The sequence below is a fragment of the Benincasa hispida genome, chromosome 12 (assembly GCF_009727055.1).
Source record: "Benincasa hispida cultivar B227 chromosome 12, ASM972705v1, whole genome shotgun sequence".
NCBI lineage: Eukaryota > Viridiplantae > Streptophyta > Magnoliopsida > Cucurbitales > Cucurbitaceae > Benincasa > Benincasa hispida.
In genome coordinates, this window is record NC_052360.1 from 11,368,403 (window position 1) to 11,386,882 (window position 18,480).

The window sequence follows — 18,480 nt, forward strand, 5'->3', positions numbered from 1 at the left end:
TTTGATTCATATTCTATTCACAGACATGTATTAAAAACTGGTAGGTAAAGATTAGATGGAACCTTTTCAACCATCAAATTTTTGGAGATAAAAACTTGCCCACTTAATGATTTTAGCTTCCCACCTTTGTTGCCTCCAAATATTATCATCATTGTACCTTAATTCAACCAAAGTTTCAGACCCACCATGTGATTAACAGTGAATTTCAACACTTCAATTTTTCCTCCAATTTTCATACCTATGATTTCTTGTCATAACCTTACTATAAAGCTTATAATGAGACACTTGAATAAAATGTAGAACCATATAATATAAAAGTTGGTACATAATACATCACATATTATAATATCTTTTTTTTTATTATTATTATTATTATTATATTGTTTTTGTTTCCAGGTGAAATGTTATTTTTCTTTCTATTAAAGTTAAGGCCATTTTGATCAATTGAAAAATTCCTATTTATTTTCTTATTATAGTTTCTTGTAATTCTTTGTCCTCTTGTCCATATGTCTTTAGAATTATTGGAGTGCAATGACATGCCCAGGAAAATCAAAAGTTGAGAAATAAAAGTACTCCAAGAATGATTTTGAGGGGCCTTTAAACAGATTGTGAGGCCCCCTCTTGAGTAAAGGGGGAAATATATATATCTTTTGAATCATGAACTTATTACTAATTTTAATATTTCTTGTTTTTATATGGATTAATTAACAAATTAATTTTTAATTTGAATATTGATTTTCTCTCTTTCTTCATGATGTAAGTAAAATAAAATATGGGAAATTTCATGTAGAGTTGTTTAAAATGTGGGATTCAATTAGTAGTGCTTAAGCTTGTAAATTGGGTTTGTGGAAGAGATTTGAATCTAATTTTTTCATTGGAATTTGAAGATGTGGGAAAACTCATCATTACAATGAGATTTTCTTATGTTATTACGTTTTAATCTTTGGTTGAGTAAATTTGACCCTTTTGGCACCAATTCATTTCAAAATTTTGTACATATCATTGAAGAAAGAGACCACAAAAAGAAGAAAAGGCATTCAATCTTCACTGTCTTTTGCATTTGCTTTTTCATGCAATGTTCTCTATATCCTCATTTTTTAAAAAAAGAAATTTAAGTTTATTCCTGCTTTAATTTTGAATTCAAATTTATACATTATGTAGTTTAATAGTAATTGATATGTAAGTCATTAGAAGTTTAAATTTTCCATCTCATTATTATTATTCTTTAAAAAATGATATATCTTCTTTTGTATTGTTATTTAAAAAATATTTAAAATTATAATTTTACAATTTCTCATTTGTTAGAAGAAAAAATATAAATAAATGAGGGGGAGAGATTTTCTTTTAATCAAATAAAGATATATCCAACTATCTTATAGGGGTATGATGATGCCATTCACATATAGATTTCAAAATTTGCTTTTGCTTTAAGTTGAATTTGAGGGTAGAATGAAAAGGAAGATATATCTATTAGAAAAAAGAAAGAAAAGAAAAAGGAAAAGGGAGAGTCATGAGTTGCAATGCTAAATTAGTTTCCACTTACATTTACCTTTGACATTTAAAAAGTTATATTGCTTAATTATTATTTTTTTTTCTTTAGAAAAAATATATCTATAGAATTTAAACTTAAAAGATGGTGAAAGTCAATTATCAAGTTCAAATTATCAACCTTTCAAGATGATAGTGGAGATACTTTATTAAAAAATATTTTTGTAATATTTTTTTTTTATAAATTGTTCGAACCTATAAACTCTGGATCGAAAGGATATAGAGTGTATGATAGTTTAATTGATATTTATTTTTACAAGTACAAAAATTATTTTTAAAATTTTTAAGTATAGTTCTAAATATACTTGTGGCAGAGTATTACAAAATAAAATTAAAAAAAAAAAATCCAAATCTTTCTAGAACACATGAAAAGAGTCCCAAAATATTCTAGGGATATAACCAAAGTCAAATAGGGGACTTAGATGAAATACGACAAATTATAAGAATAATCAAATAGAATCTTAGATGAAATAACGACAAATTATAATAAAAAGCAGCATCCATTTTTATTCCTTATTTTTTACGTCAATTTTGGCTTTATAAAATATATTTCCTACAGTATTTTTAATTAGTAACCATTTTATTATATATCGAAGAATGAGAATTTGAACTTTGTGATTAAAAATAAGCCATCTTTAGACTAATTAACTAATACTTTAGTTGGTTAATTAAATCATCGTTTAAATACTACTTCAAGGTTGATAGTAAAAGCACTATACCAATTGCTCATGTCGGCAAAAAAGATGAATTTCGAAAATTTTGTGATTTGTTATTAGTTTATCTGGTCAATTCATGAAATATATTTATGATTTCTAAATATTGTTTCCATATGCATTATGACATATTAAGAAATAACTTTGTAGATAGATCAACTTTCTTTTTGGCTCATCAACCAAATTTATCAATCAGCCAAAACAAAATTGTAATTCATGATTAATGTATTTTACAATCTTTTGATAATTTAAAAAAGGTTAGATAGCCAATCAATCAAATTAAAAAGAAAAAAAATATACATTTTTGTCTCTAAATCCCAAAACATTATGTTTTTATCCTATTTCATTTAATTTTCTATTTGGTCTTTAGATTTCAAAATATTACATTTTTACTATTAAATTTTGAGTTTCGTTTCAATTTGTTCTAGATAGGATTTCAAAATTTACATTTTTATCTTTGATTTTTTTCATTTAAATACTCATATTTAGTCATGGGTATTAATGTCATTAATCAATTTAAAAGAATTAATTTAATTCTTATTAATTTTCCATCACTATTAAAATTTCACATCGAGAATAATGAAATTAAATTAAACGAAAACTAAACTCAAAGATTCAAAGATAAAAATGGGACATTTTGAAATTAATAGGCTATATAGAAATTAAATTCGAGACTCAGAAGTATTACCTATTGAAAATTAAAGACCAAATATAAACTAAACTAAAAACTAATGTATTTTTTTTCAATGGTTTGATAGTGGGTTTTTGTAATTTTCTTTAAATTTAAATTTAAGAGAATAAAAGGGAAATATATATATATATATATGTAGAAGGTCAAAATAGTAAATGGGGAAGCGCATGATGATAATGGTTTAGGCGACGTGATTCGTTTTGTTAGTTAATACTCTCACGAGACGAAACCCGTAATTAGTTACTGTGAATACTGAGGAGAAAACGGCGTCGTTTCGGTGTGTACAGTCGCTACATGATCCATCATCTGAATCTTTCTTCTTCGATCGTGTTGTTCTGTTTTGCCCTCTTTTCTTCTACCTCTTCGTCTTTGTCTCTGAGCTTGAATTTGAAGAGCAAAGCAAGAGAAAGAAAGAAAAAGGTAACGGATTTTCATTTGTCTGAATCACATCCCCCACACCATTAAGGTCCACTTCCACTTGTACCTCTTCTTACTGCTCCTCCACGCTTCGTTTTCACCATTTTTCGCTCTCTTCTTTTGGGTCCCATTCCCTTCCTTTCTCTCTCAAAATTTCTCACCGCCTTCTCTTCTCTTTTCTCTCAAACCAAAAACAGACCATTCTTCGATGACTTCTTGCTGAACCCATTTCCCCCAAATCTTCTGTCCTTCTTGCAATGGCCGCTTCTGGGGGTACTAGTTATAGAAATGGTGCCACTTCCAGAAACTCTCTTAAGCTCGATAAGCCCTTTTCTGCTAATTCCAACCCCAAGTCTTCTCTCAAGTCAAAGTCTCTTCCCACTTCTGCTCTTCGCCGTAGTAGCCCTGCATCTCTCGGAGCTGCCAAGGATGATGGTGGAGGTCTGTTTCTTCGATTTTCTGCCTTTTCTTTTGTGGGAATTTCTTCTTTTTTGTGTTCTTTTTTAATTTTATTGTGGAGATCCTGGTTTTTCGTTTGTGGGTTTTTGTTGCTGCATCCAAGTGATTTGAAATTGAGGGTATTTGAAAAGGATGATTTAGGTGATGCTGAATTACACTGGGGATTTTGTATTGATTTCTTGCATTTGTAATGAAAAGGCTATAATTTTGTTCGAATAAGAATGGTATTATTTCAAGCCTTTCAATTCACAAATAGGATGGAAGTTTTGATTCTGGAAAATAAGAACCGTTTTAACATGTCTTGTGTTTTTCTAGAAAGAGCTAGTTAGCTTTCGACAAAGTTTCCTTATTGAATGCTCGGGGAAGTTGGTAAGCTGATTGACTCTTAATAATCTTCCATGTTCAAATTTCAAATTCCATCTCTTGCATTTTGCACCAATGATTTAATTCTCTTTGAATGGTATTAACCTTTTGATAATTTAATTGCTGTTTTATAGCTTTGTTTGAAAATCCTGAATTACTTTCATAGTCAAGAAGAGTCACTTTAATGATAGGGTCTTCCTTTTTCACACATTATTCGTAATGGCTGAGTGTAGTTCCTGGAAGAGTTCGAGTGGCTGTTAGATTGCGACCACGAAATACAGAAGAATTGATAGCCGATGCTGATTTTGCTGATTGTGTAGAACTACAGCCAGAGGTACAATGGACACAATATTACACTACTAAATACCATCTTTACCATCATTATAGTCTTAATGGAGTCAGTCAGAATATCACAATCTATTTCAGCTTAAAAGGTTGAAACTTCGGAAGAACAACTGGGATTCAGATACGTATGAGTTTGATGAAGTGCTAACTGAGTTTGCATCTCAAAAACGTGTTTATGAAGTCGTGGCTAAACCTGTTGTGGAGGTATGTTTGCATTATATTATCAGTATCCATCAAAATTCATATATTTCTCCTTAAAAAAATAATAATAATAAAATTAATGATGTTTGTTAATTCTGTTCATTCATCTTTTTTTTTTTAAAAAAAAAAAAAAAAATCACTCAAATATCTATTCATATATACACCTCCTAGCAGGAATGTGATGAAATGAAAACTTTTCTAAATAATCCCCTTCTGATCTTTATGTAACTTCACCTGAAGTTTATTCTTTTCAGTCCCCTTCTTAATGTTTTTGCAACTTCCTTTGAGTGACTGGCCTTTTTTCTTGTTCTTAAGAGTGTATTGGATGGCTACAATGGAACAATTATGGCATATGGACAGACTGGTACTGGTAAAACATATACGCTTGGAAGACTTGGAGAGGAAGATACCGCTGACCGTGGAATCATGGTGCGTGCTATGGAGGACATCTTGGCTGAAGTTTCTTTGGAGACAGATTCTGTCTCAGTATCCTACCTGCAGGTTGTTTCCTTCTGAAGACACTGCTTCCATTTTTACTAGAAGTAGCTTGCAAATTCTAGTGCCACTTGATGAGCAATTTTGATTTTGTGTTTTCTCTAAGAAGTCCTTGTGTGCCCAAAGTTGAGTTCTTTGTATGTTCAAGAGAAGTGTACCTTTGGCTAACATCTATTCTCTACAAACATACGTCCAGCTTTATATGGAGAGCATACAGGACCTTCTTGACCCTGCAAACGATAACATTTCCATTGTAGAAGATCCTAAAACTGGTGATGTTTCGGTACCTGGGGCTAGCCTTGTAGAAATTAGACACCAGGAGAGCTTTGTGGAACTACTAAGATTGGGGGAAGCTCATCGGTTTGCTGCAAATACAAAACTGAACACTGAATCTTCTCGTAGTCATGCAATTCTCATGGTATGCAAATGCCGGTTACTTTGAGGTATTTCAGTCTTTCAAAAACTGCTAGTGGCTTATGGAAATTAGATGTTTACTTCTTGTTGAAGGTACACGTAAAGCGGTCTCTAAAAGGAAGGGATTCAACTCTGTCAAGTGATATTGGTGGGAATTCTCATTTGGTTAAGACCTTGAAACCTCCAATCATTCGGAAGGGAAAATTAGTGGTGGTGGATCTTGCTGGTTCTGAGCGCATTGACAAGTCAGGTGTGTATATGCAGCTATAGTCAAATACAGTTAGCTTCATAGGTTGCCCTTTGACAACTAGGCCACCACATTGGTGCAATATACTGCGCCTACATACTTTTAGACTTCTAGTATTTCAGTGGTGTTTGACTTTAGCACCAAGTCTAGAAGTCGATTGCTAGTTGTCTACTCAACTGGAATTAAGTTGTTACTCCCTTCGCTTGATGTTGTTGATTTTATTATTATTATTCTATATATATATATTTTAAAAAAACTACTAACGAGTTATCGCTTCTTTCCGTGCTTTAGTTAATTTTATATATATTACATTGTCTTTCAACTTTTTCATAAGAAAACTTAGCTTTCTCAATCAAATGTCAACACTCTGCTGAAGGTTGTTATTTGTCTTTCTTGAGGCAGGAAGTGAAGGGCATACACTTGAAGAAGCCAAATCCATCAATCTCTCCCTGAGTGCATTAGGGAAATGCATAAATGCACTTGCTGAGAATAGTGCACATGTTCCAGTTAGGGATTCAAAGCTGACAAGATTACTTCGGGATTCATTTGGAGGTAAAACCTGATTTTAATGTTGTTTTAGGTACCTCTTTACAGATCAAATTTGTTATTGTTTCATATAATTCCAAATTATGTTTACTTAATTAAGATACCTACGAAATGAAGTTATGGAAGTTGGATTGCTCATTATTAAAGGTAATCAAATTTGAAGTTCACATATAAAACATCTCCAACTTAAAAGATATATTAAAGCAATAACTTCAGAAGTATGCTCTGGGTTCCGTTTTCCTCCCCGGGGTACCTAGATAGGATATTTTGCATAATCAGTGTTTAGATGAGTGTTTTCTTTGTCATCTCCTCTCCCTCGATAGGAACAGGGAGCCAGAGTGCCTTTCAATTGCCTTAAAAAGAAAGAGTGACTGAGACTTCAAAAAAGAAATCCAGGTAGGAGCTATTGTAAGCATGTTAGAATTCATAAAATGCTTTCCAAACAACTTTGCTATTGCCATGTTTAAGGATCCAATTTGATATGATTGTTTTGTTGAGCGGGCTAGCAAAATGAACATATAAAGGGTCAGCAACGCTGTTTCCAAAAGTCATCTGTAGGGTCATGCCTTCAATGCTTACCTCACGAGATTACCAATTTTGAAACTCATCTTCAACTTTTTTTGAAAAGCAGAATTTAAAAGGAAAAAGATCAGAGCATTCTATATCTACTCAAAGGTTTTGAATGTATCAGAGGAGATAGCTAGAATCTGGGTTAAAGATTGGGAGAAAAGGACTTGGCCTCTCTTATTGTTTTCCTAGAGATCATAGTCTTCTTCTAAAGAGAGTCTAGAAGTGATTAGATTCCTTGATTTTAAAATGTCCCTGTGAGAATCTTTGAATAATTTTGGGGATTTTCTTTGTGGATTCTACCCATAGTAACTTTGCCATATTGAAGGGACTAAATGAAAAAAATTTAGTTTTTGGGAGGTTAAAATTCCATATATACATTATAGGTGTAATACTTTTGGTCGTCCCTTCAGGGACATCTGATAAAATTGGAAGTATAATACTTTTGGTCTATCTTGGTACTTCCCACAACAATATTTGATTGTATTGGACTGCCTCCTGCTAATCCTTATTTCAGATGGAAGGCTAACATCCTTCGGTTCATTACCGTTATCACTGTCTTTTGGGAAACTGTGTTGGAAATAGACTACATCTTTGAAAAAAAATCTGGACGATGGATGGATCTTTGGGATTTAATTTAGTTCTTAGGATCATATTGATGCATGCTTTTTAGTCTGGATTGTCATGTTCATGTAATTGTTGGTCCTTTTCCATTAATGCAAACAGGAGCTTTTTTCTTTTTCTTTTTCTTTTTTTTTTTCCTGTTATCTCGTTGGCTTTTGAGCGGATGTTTCCGCTGCTCTTTGTTTTTTCCACTCAATGAAAGATATGTTTCTTATCATTCGTTTAGAAACACAGTTGTTTGTCAACACTACAGGAGGTTTGGGCATTAGCTATACAGTAAGTCAGTATGAATTTGCATGAAAAGAGGTAAAGATATATTCAAGTTCTACCCCAGTAAGACCAAAATTCTTTTCTTGGCAAATTTTGCTTGGTCGTGTGAACACGATGGATAGGCTTTTGAGAAAAATGCCTTTATTAATGGGTCCTTTTTGTTGTATCCTTTGTTGGAAGGCAGAGGAAAACCTGGATTACCTTCTCTAGATTGTCAGTTTGCAATGTCGGTGCAGAATTGTTTTTTTACATTTTTTTTCCAGGAATTTGATTTTGTGCTAGCTTGCCAAAGGATGTGCGTTTGATGATTGGAGAGGTCCTTCCATTCCCCTTTCCAAGAGAATTGTCACTTTTTGTGGTTTGTGGGGGTGTACGCTTTGTTGTGGGATATTTGGAGGGAGAGGAACAACAAAGTGTTTAGAGGGGTAAATAGGTACCCGATGAAGTTTGGTCCTTGGTGAGGTTCTATGTTTCTCTTTGGGCTTTGGTATCAAAAACTTCTTGTAATTATTCCCTGGCCTAGGCAAACATCTTACATAGTTGGAAACCCTTTCTCTAGGAGGGGTTTTGTTGCAGCCTTGATTTTTACATGTCCTTGTATTCTTTCATTCTTTTCCTTAATGAAAGTTGTTTTATCTCAAAAAAGAAAAAAAAAAATCAAGTAATCAAGAAGACATTGTAAAGAAATCCATCCCCAAATATTCACAAGCAAAATTTCTTATGAGATTCAGATTTCACCCACCTATTCCATTGTCCTCTTCTCTCGTATGCTTTGGTGATGGTCTTGCAGTTAAATTGTGCATTCTTTTACTTCAACTTTTTTTTTCTTATGAGAGTTTTTCAATATTTTCCTTCTTTTTATTTGGATTTCAAGAGCTTTATATAACGTTTCACTCAGGTCCCCTTGCTTATATAGTTATTTTAGTGAATATAATTTGTTTTGAAAAAATATTTAAAAAAAGAAAAAAAGAAAAGAGGACCAAGGAGAAAGTTCAACAGACCGTATACATGTTTTGAAGTTTAAGCTTATAGGTATTCACTTGGTAATATTTCTTGTATTTCTCTGGTGGTATTTTAGTTTTAATTCTCGCAGTAATGCTTCCCTGTTTTAGCATTCTAATCATGATATCTGAGATCTGACCAAGCAAAATTTTACAGGAACAGCGAGAACTTCATTGGTTATTACTATTGGTCCTTCACCTCGACATCGTGGAGAGACTACGAGTACAATAATGTTTGGCCAACGGGTAGGTTATGGGTGCTTAGTTTTTGAACCTTTTGAAATTCTTACCATTAAATAATTTGGAAGTTGCATGGTTTGGACATATTAATTACCATTACTCTTGTTTGCCTTATTTATTAATTTTTTAATGCATTTTGTTCTGTTCCATTTCCAAGATTCTAATTTCTAAAACTTTTTGCCCTCAGGCTATGAAGGTGGAAAATATGCTGAAGATAAAAGAAGAATTTGATTATAAAAGTTTGTCAAGAAGATTAGACATTCAACTAGACAAACTGATTGCAGAACATGAAAGGCAGCAAAAGGCGTTTGAGAATGAAATTGAAAGAATTACCAAAGAAGCACAGGATCGCATATCTGAGGCTGAAAGAAGTTATTCAAATGCCCTGGAGGTAAGGGTTCTTTTTTTTATTAAATTATCTAGGATTGATTATTGCCTATGTAGTTTTCAAGGTTTGATCACTTACGAATTTAATGTCTTAGAATGGTTATTGTTTTTATAGAAGGAAAGGCTGAAATATCAGAAGGATTACATGGAATCAATCAAGAAGCTTGAGGATCAGCTGATGGTGAAGCAGAAGAAGCTTGGTGGGGAGAAAGTAATTAATGAAGAGGTTGCTGCTTCTGCTTCTAGTGTAATTGCTAATGGAGAGGTATCCTGTTACCTTGTATGCATCAGCTGTTCTTTCTGTTTCAGATGGAATATAAAAGTTCTATATGCTATTTTCCTCGCATGATTAGATTCTCTATTGATTGTGCTAGAACTTAAATTATTCTAGTATGATTTGCACCTTAACTCATATCTGATACCAAATTAAATTGTTGTAGATTTCTGTGATCCTAATATCTCTCCCTTGTTACCTTCATCCCCTTAATCTCATTCAAATATGAAAATAGAATTTGGGATGGTTAGTGCATTCCATTTCACATCTCTATCTTCTTCATAGTTTCAAAACTTCGTGCTTCGATATTCTTCATATTCTATAGCTCCTAGCTCCTAAAAGTTGGTTTTGGATTGAGCAGGGATCAAGCTTCCAGGGTTTTTTTTTTTTTTTTTTTTTTGGATAATATATACAGTGAGAATCAAACCTTTAACCTCGAGGTTTATAGTATATATTTGCTGTCAGTTGAGCTATGCTCATTTTGGCAATTTCGAATTTAATATGATAAGATCGTACACTTTTGAAGCATGAGTCTATAGTACAATACCTATTGCTTGTCCCAATATCAATTTTATATTTCTGACTGATTTGAGAAGTAAAAAGAAAAAAGAAAAAAGGTTATCCAGTATAATTGTTCATCAAATAGCAATGTTAACAGAAAGTCTATGTCAATAGTAGCTTCTTTTTCTTTTGCCCCTTGGACTATGGCAGCAGTTACATGGATTGTTACAACAGTTCCAACCTTCTCTTAAACCATGTATATCTTATCTTGAATGATATAGGGTTTGACAGCGTCTGCTGACAAGGAAGTGGTAGAGCTAAAGAAGTTGGTTAAAAAGGAAACGCTCTTGAGGAAAGCAGCTGAAGAGGAAGTTAACAATCTTAGAAATCAAGTAGCCCAACTGAAGAGATCAGAGGTATATTTGGTTTAACTCTGTAACTAATTTTAGTCTTGTTTTGTCACCCCCAAGCTCTTCCACTCTAGACCTATGGCTGTTGTTATGTTAATGGTGCTTTTCATGTGCCAGATGTCATGCAATTCCGAGATCTCAAAGCTCCGCAAGACTCTGGAAGATGAGCAAAATCAGAAAAAGAAACTAGAAGGAGATATAGCTATGCTACAAAGCCAGTTGTTGCAATTGAGCTTTGAAGCAGATGAGGTAAGTTTTGGCTCAACTTTTCTTGACTTTGTTTGTTTAGTCTTATGTTTTAACAAGAACCTCCTTGATTTGCAGACCAGTAGGCGACTCGACAGAGGTGAGCCTGGGAAAGTCATGGGTTCTCTAGATGCTCTCGTACAACAAGTTAAGCACTCACAGGCTCAGGACGCTGGAAATGGGGAGAAGGCTTCTGTAGCCAAACTCTTTGAGCAAGGTTTTAGTCTCTTCCTGTATTATCTTGTACTTCATTTCAAATTGTCCATTAATTCTATAATATTTCGACAGTGGGACTGCAAAAGATCTTATCATTGCTGGAAGCTGAAGATTACGATGTCAGAATTCATGCTGTGAAAGTTGTTGCAAATCTAGCAGCTGAAGGTACAAAAAAGCATTACAATGTTCACTGACAATCTGACATTATTGCTTTTCCTGTACTTCTCTGGCTTTCTTGAGTTACTGTTATACTTCTGACAAAGTAACATGGCTGGATTAAGGTTGATATTGAAGTCATTATTATAATGCCACCTGCTGATTTAAGGTTAATGAAAATGGCAGGACATAACTGCTAACCTCTGCTACCTGGTTCACTGTTCAATGGTCTTTATCCTTGTAATTTAGATGCCACTGATTTCTATTATATTTTTTGTGGAAAGAGTGACGGAGGAGGATGAATATAAGCAGAAATGGAACGGTGGCTGTGAGATTCATTTAGTCATTGAATGTATTGTCTACTTTTGGTTAGGTTCTTTCATAAATCTGAGCCGTGTTGTAGTTCTTGGTATTATAATGCAGCATTTTAACTGTCAGCGTTGAACACATGTATAATATTTCTTTCTGTGAAAGGCGCAATTATATGCTTACTTCAAATATGCAGAAACAAATCAGCAAAAGATTGTTGAGGCTGGGGGCCTTTCATCTTTGCTGATGCTACTCAGAAGCACTGAGGATGAGACAATACACAGAGTTGCTGCAGGTGCAATTGCAAATCTGGCTATGAATGGTTAGTTTCTATTCCTTGTTCATGGGAATACATCTCCCGCTTCGACCTTTCATACTGTTAAACTCCCGATTATTCACACATATAAGAGAAAGGGTAGAAGTGGAATTACACCAAAAATCATAAGTGAAGGAGGGATTAGTCAGGGGGATGGAAATTGAGGGAAAAGATGGTGAGGGGACCACTAGGTTGTTGAGAGGACCACAAAATTGGTTATAAAATAGAGAGGAAGAGTCGGAGGGGTGTGGAATATTTTGGAGAAGCTGGAGCAGCTTTTGGAGGAGAGATTTCCGACCCACTCGAATTGGCTGGTTCTTGGTTTCCATTTTTGCTATTTCTCTTATTCTCTTCTTGTTCTTCAGTACTGTGGATTTCCATTGTGTTCTTTCCCTTGAAGTACATAAATAAAAATATCTTAGAACATTGCTCTGTTTCTTGAGATTTGTCTTGTTGGGTATTTTCTGTTTACAGATTTGGATACCCAACACATACCACTTGCTTGTCTGCTTTTCTAAGCCGAGATTTTGTCACTTTTATTTTTTGACTTGTCTTTTCCAACAGAGACCAACCAAGAGCTTATTATGTCCCAAGGAGGTATTAGTTTGCTGTCCATGACCGCTGCCAATGCTGAGGATCCCCAAACGCTTCGTATGGTTGCCGGAGCAATTGCCAATTTGTGTGGCAATGGTAAGTGTTGCAATCTGTCTAAGGCTCATTCATTAACGTATGCAAATTTATGTTCCTTATTTGTTCCTGCTGGTCAAATATTCACAATCCAACATTATACTCTCACAAGTTATAATATTATGTTATCTAGATAAGTTGCAGACGAAGCTAAGGGGAGAAGGCGGTATTAAGGCATTGCTTGGTATGGTAAGATGCAGACATCCTGATGTTCTTGCACAAGTTGCTAGAGGAATTGCAAATTTTGCAAAATGCGAGTCGAGGGCCTCTACACAAGGTAAGCTTTCCAATATGGGGTCTCTCTAGCCTCCCTCCCTTTTTTTTCCTTCAATTTGATTCAGCGTTTAATTTAACATTAAATCTTGGAAGCGTTTTGGGCAAGAATGTTTCATGATCTGATCCGGATTTGGCTTGTTGAAAGGAACAGGGACAAAGGCAGGAAAGTCTTTCTTAATTGAAGATGGAGCACTCCCATGGATTGTACAGAATGCCAACAATGAAGCATCAACGATCAAACGACATATCGAACTTGCACTCTGTCATTTAGCACAGCATGGTAATCTCAATCTCTCTATCTCTGTCGTCTGAATTTCATCGTTTAGCTTGACAAGTAATCCCGAAAATATTTACTCGAAAAACCATGAAATTGCTGATAATGCAGAAGTGAATGCAAAAGACATGATCAGTGGAGGTGCCCTGTGGGAATTGGTTCGGATATCACGGGACTGTTCACGGGAAGACATAAGAACTCTTGCGCATCGAACATTAATATCAAGCCCAACATTTCAAGCTGAAATGAGACGATTACGAATAGATTATTGATTTATTCAAGGTGGTAGATTTGACAGAAATATTTTATCTTTATTAGCACAATCATATCTGAAATGGCACCAAAGTCTGGCTTGCATCCTGCTTTGCTTCCTGTCAAAGAAAAATTAGAAGTCTGCTGAATTTTTGTCATAAAAGTAGTGTGAGATTGGTGTTGTAATAGTTTATCAAATCATATTAATTTCTTAGAGGCAGACTGAGGAGCTGGCCTGATCTGTAATTTCAAACTTAGTGTGTAAATTGATTTGTATATTAAGTAAATAAAAGTAGCTAAATAGAAAAGTTATGGGTTTACCATGTAATGTAAATTCTCATTTTGGAAGGTTTATTTGTTTGAAATCCACCAGGTTTTTTGGTTTCAATCAACAACATAATATCAACCCTAATTACTTTAATTATACATCTAAATTCCCTAATACTCATTGATCACCCAAGTTTAACTAACACTTATCATTTTAGGAGGCATGAGTGTACAGATGATATTCATTCTTGTATTAAACAATATGATCAAACTATTAGATTTAATTCAATTATTCATCTATGTTACATTTGAAACAATTTTAGTACTATTAATCATTCACTCTTAAAAAAGGAAGCTACATAACAAACTCAAGTAAAAAATTTGAGTACTTTCTAATATATATATTATATATAGAATTTTCGCTTCCTTTTTTTAGAAACAAGACAAAAAAAAATTATATATGAGAAAGGAAAGTCACGCTTAAAGAGGAAAATCCCAAAAAACAACTTTTTTTTAATATTCCCAAAAAAAAAAAAAAAAAAATCATTTCTTTTAAAAAGACACCAAAAAACTACTCTTATGTATATTTATTTATTATTTATTATTATTAATTTTTAGACATTAGTAAGATTTACAACAAATAAAACATAAAATAAAAGTAATAGTATATCATTATTGGGAATGTAAGTTTATTTTTGGCTTATGTTAGTTGTGTTCATGTTAACCATCATCCATAAAACTTTTTCTTTATCAAAATTAACTTCATAGATTAGATTTTTGCCTACATGTATCATTTATACATTTTTATGGGTTCAACATCAATCTAAGATGTGAATCAACATTTTTATTATATCCTAAAAAATTCATAAAATATAAAAAGAAAAACAACAAAATGATACAAATGTAAATATAACATAAACAATAAACATTATAATTAGTTTAAAACCAATAACATGTTTGTTTATCAATTCAATAATTTATTTGAAACTATTAATTTTAGAACTATCAACTGGACATTTTCATAAATCGTTTAAACAAATTATATATATTGATGTCAAATATGACTTAGAATAGAAAATTTTTGGATGATATAAAAGAGTTAATACCACCATTCAACCAGCCTCTAATCCCCGCTATGTTTCTTTACAAGATTTTTTTCCATAAGATAAAAAAAAAAAATTTAATAAATTTTGATTAAAGAGAATTCCTAAGAAGAAAGTTTTACATATGACCCATTATCATAGAGTTGTACAGCTAAAAATCAAATAATTAGCCTATTGAATAGAGTTTATTGCTAGGTGAACCTTTGTTCAACTCCAAAAAGTCTAAGGACGGTCTGAGGCAGAATTGTCCTCACCTCTAGTAAATACTATTTTGTAATCTCCAATTAGCTACACTCAACACTATTTCAAAATTCTAATTCACTACAATATTTACTATTTGCTACCGATTTTACCATTTTACATTCATAATTTTTTTATTCTTTTCTATAATATTTACTATTTCATTCTCAAACTAAAATAGTTGGCACCTCAAACACATTATTTTAACCCAAACTAAAATAATCTCCACCTAAACATAAACTATTGTAACCCAAATATAATAACCTACGATTATAATAACAATTTCTTGCCCAAAAGTCTCCTAATAGTTTGCGAAGTAGTTGGAGTGATACTCCTGTCAAGTAAAATTATTCAAAGATGAAGGTAAATGCAAGACAACAAAAGCTAAATTTTCTAAAGTTGCTTAAGCATGAGCTATGGATTAATTCGTTTTTGAACTTTCACTTTTTCCTTCTCGTAAAGACTTATAAATTCTTAAAAATTTCCAATTAATTCAAAAATCCATTAAATTTTTAAAGTATATGATTCAAATAAACACAAATTTCAAAATTCAAGCACTCAACTAGTAATTTTACGGTTTTTTTTAAAAAAAAAAAATTATATAGAGATCTCATTCCTTTGATATCAAAATAGAAATAATAAAAGTGTGGAAATCATGAGATATTAAAATTCAACAGAAACCAAGAGAATCAATGTGATCTCTCCATATTTTGAGCCGGCAATGGTATAGGAACTTGTGCAATAAATTAAACAAATAAAAGTAATTTTCAAATTAAACACACCTATTATTGCCTGTATACGAAAAAACAAGCTTCCCATTTTGCAAGAACAACAACTTTCACATATTATACACAAAATTAAACACACTGTTCTTTATTTTTGGTACCACAGCTTGAAACTTTCCATTGCAAAAAGAATCTGTCAAATTGAAGAAACAAAAAAGAGAAGAAGAGATCATTATTTCATTAATTGGAATTGTAAATTTTGCCTCGAGAAAGAACTTTGGCTCTGGAATCTCAACATCTGCACGTGTCAATTACTTTCATTTGTCTCTCCACAATTTCACAAAAAAAAAAAAAAAAAAAAAACCCATTCATTCATTCAATTCATTCATCATAAAATCTTCCAAAATTACACTTACATATAAATCACAAAAAGATTTAAACTTTTCCTTAATCCACTATTTTTTTTTTCTTTTTTTGACTTTTTTATATGTTGAAGCTAGCCATTCTTTGACTTTGATCAGCTCATGATCCATAAGGCAAGGGGAACTAATAAAAAGAATAAACAATAAAACCCATTTCATAATTCAACCAAAAATATTCACTGATATATCATTTTGGCTTCTGATTTCAGCTACCTAAAAAAGTTTTCTTTTTTCCATCATGGGTATTTCAGAAACATGCCAATAATATGTAATATTGAAAAAAGTTGTAAAATTTCATGTAGGAAAATTAAATTGGAGGTAGAGGAATTAATAATCATAATTCACATCTACAAAAAGAAGAAGAAACAGGTAGTAATTAATATGATAAATTTGACATGTAATCTAATTTGATTACCAACTAGATCAAGAAATATCCTGAAAATTATGAAAAAAAAAAAAAACAAACTTGAGGAAATTGGAAAAATAATTGATAAAAAAAAAAAAAAAACAAACCCCAATTTGATTAATCTCCATGGCTGAGTGGCTAGCTAAAGGAACAACTCAAAAGGATATGGTTTTTTTTTTTTTTTTGGGTGGTGGGTTAGTACGGAGGACGGGAATTTGCCCAATACGCCGCTTCAGACGGTGGCATTTGAATTGAATTCAAGAGATTCGGAGGCAAACCGTGAAATAACGGCGCATTCCCGTCGTTAAGAAGTTGCTGCTGTTGTTGATTTTGTTGCTGTTGTTGATGATGCGCCGTTTGTGACTGTCCAACTTCATCCGGAGACCCAATTCCGCCGCCGGCTTGCAACGACGGAAGCGGTGGCTGGTCGTCATCCTCCAACGGAAGCCGTTCATAAGCAGCGTTACTAAAGGAAGCAGCCATGATAACTACAGGACCGGAAGCGATTAAAGTACCAACGACGCTACCGCCGACGACTTGACCTTGACCGCCAGCGAGATAAATAGTTAAAGTAGTAGCAGCGGGAGGAGCGGGAGGAGGAAGAAAAGAGCCGGCAAGAGATAAGATCTCAAACCGGCCATGTAAGTTAACAATTGCACCAGGGGAAGCGGGTTGACGGAGAGTAACGTTGGTGACGGTACCAGTACCACTCATAATACAAACCCCACGTTGGCGACGACGAGCGAAGGTAGCGACGCTGTCGACTATATCACAGCCATCGGTGACTTCGATGACGTGAGTACGAAGGGCGTTGGCGCTGTCGCGAGTGATAATGATAGGGGGTTTGGGTTTGTTTTTGGATCCAGCAGGCCTACCTCTAGGGCGTCGAGTGATTTCTCCGTCGGCGGGGCCGGGGGCGGCGTCTCCGGTGGAGTTGTTGGTGTCATCGTCGCGGTCGCGTTTGAGGCGGGTGGTGGTGGTGCTGTGTTCTTCTTCGGAGTTGTTATTGTTGTTGTTGTTATGGAATTGGTGTTGTTGGAGATGGAAATCACGGGTGTGGAAAGGAGGGGGAAGGGAGTGGGAATCCATGGGAATTGAATTCCTAAGATTTGGGGTTTTAATTTATGAAGAAGAGAAGCATACAAAGGATTAGGAAAAGGAAAATGAAAAGGAAAGAAGAATGGAAACTGGATTTGGTTGAAGATTTGGAAGAGAAGAAGGAGAGAAAGAAAGAAAGAAAGAGAGAGAGAGAGAGTAATATTGTGGGTTAGGGTTAGATGAGGGAGAAAAATAGATGGGAGATGGGTTGGGATTCGTTAGAGCTGCGTGCTTATGCCTATGGGCGGTGCCATGGGTCCCTCTCTCTCTCCTCACTTCATCTAATGCCCTTCTTTACTTTCTCTCTCTAATCAACTTCTAAATCTCCTCCATTATTCAATCTTCTGTCACATTTTCCAAACATCTATCTAAACCACTCTAATTCAATTCATATAAAGTTTCACCATTTACACTCTTACTCTTTCATGAGATAACGACTAAACAAAATTAAAGAATTACAACAAAGGTTACTATTAACCTCGAAGTTAGAAGTTCGAGAATTCCCATCCCACATAATCCTTAAAAAGGAACTTTTATCTATCTTCTAATAAGAGTTAGATATAAATTTAAGAGTAATAGTTGAATACACCTATATCTTTGTAGAAAACAACACTTATACGTTGTGTCGTCCAAGTTACACCCAATAAAAGTATGTCATATGTTCAAAGTAATTAATTGATTTTTTTAATTACATTAGGTGCAACCTAATTATTGTCTATCTTTGTACATTTCACTCTAATCATAATTATAACATACACAAAAATGTACCCAATT

General features: G+C 33.5%; 2 protein-coding genes across 4 annotated transcripts; one reads left to right on the forward strand and one right to left on the reverse strand.

Moving 5' to 3' along the window:
• The first annotated feature begins 3,238 nt into the window (after positions 1 to 3,238).
• LOC120067316 (kinesin-like protein KIN-UA) lies at positions 3,239 to 13,793 on the forward strand. Of its 3 annotated transcripts, none has more exons than XM_039018876.1 (19): positions 3,244 to 3,810; positions 4,425 to 4,525; positions 4,618 to 4,740; positions 5,053 to 5,238; positions 5,429 to 5,650; positions 5,740 to 5,896; positions 6,296 to 6,445; positions 9,059 to 9,147; positions 9,329 to 9,532; positions 9,644 to 9,793; positions 10,585 to 10,719; positions 10,831 to 10,962; positions 11,038 to 11,176; positions 11,248 to 11,340; positions 11,837 to 11,962; positions 12,521 to 12,646; positions 12,777 to 12,920; positions 13,071 to 13,199; positions 13,305 to 13,465. In XM_039018876.1, exons 1-19 carry the CDS (start codon positions 3,627 to 3,629, stop codon positions 13,463 to 13,465), a joined length of 2,751 nt encoding a protein of 916 aa, XP_038874804.1. In that variant the 5' UTR covers positions 3,244 to 3,626. The 3 variants fall into 3 exon arrangements, with proteins under 3 accessions (XP_038874802.1, XP_038874804.1, XP_038874803.1); XM_039018875.1 differs by having other exon boundaries at positions 3,627 to 3,810; positions 13,065 to 13,199; XM_039018874.1 differs by having other exon boundaries at positions 3,239 to 3,810; positions 10,831 to 11,176; positions 13,305 to 13,793.
• A 3,010-nt stretch (positions 13,794 to 16,803) lies between these two features.
• On the reverse strand, positions 16,804 to 17,697 carry LOC120068366 (AT-hook motif nuclear-localized protein 22-like). The gene has a single exon (XM_039020104.1). The coding sequence runs from the start codon at positions 17,695 to 17,697 to the stop codon at positions 16,804 to 16,806; it is 894 nt and encodes a 297-aa protein (XP_038876032.1).
• Positions 17,698 to 18,480: the final 783 nt, after the last annotated feature.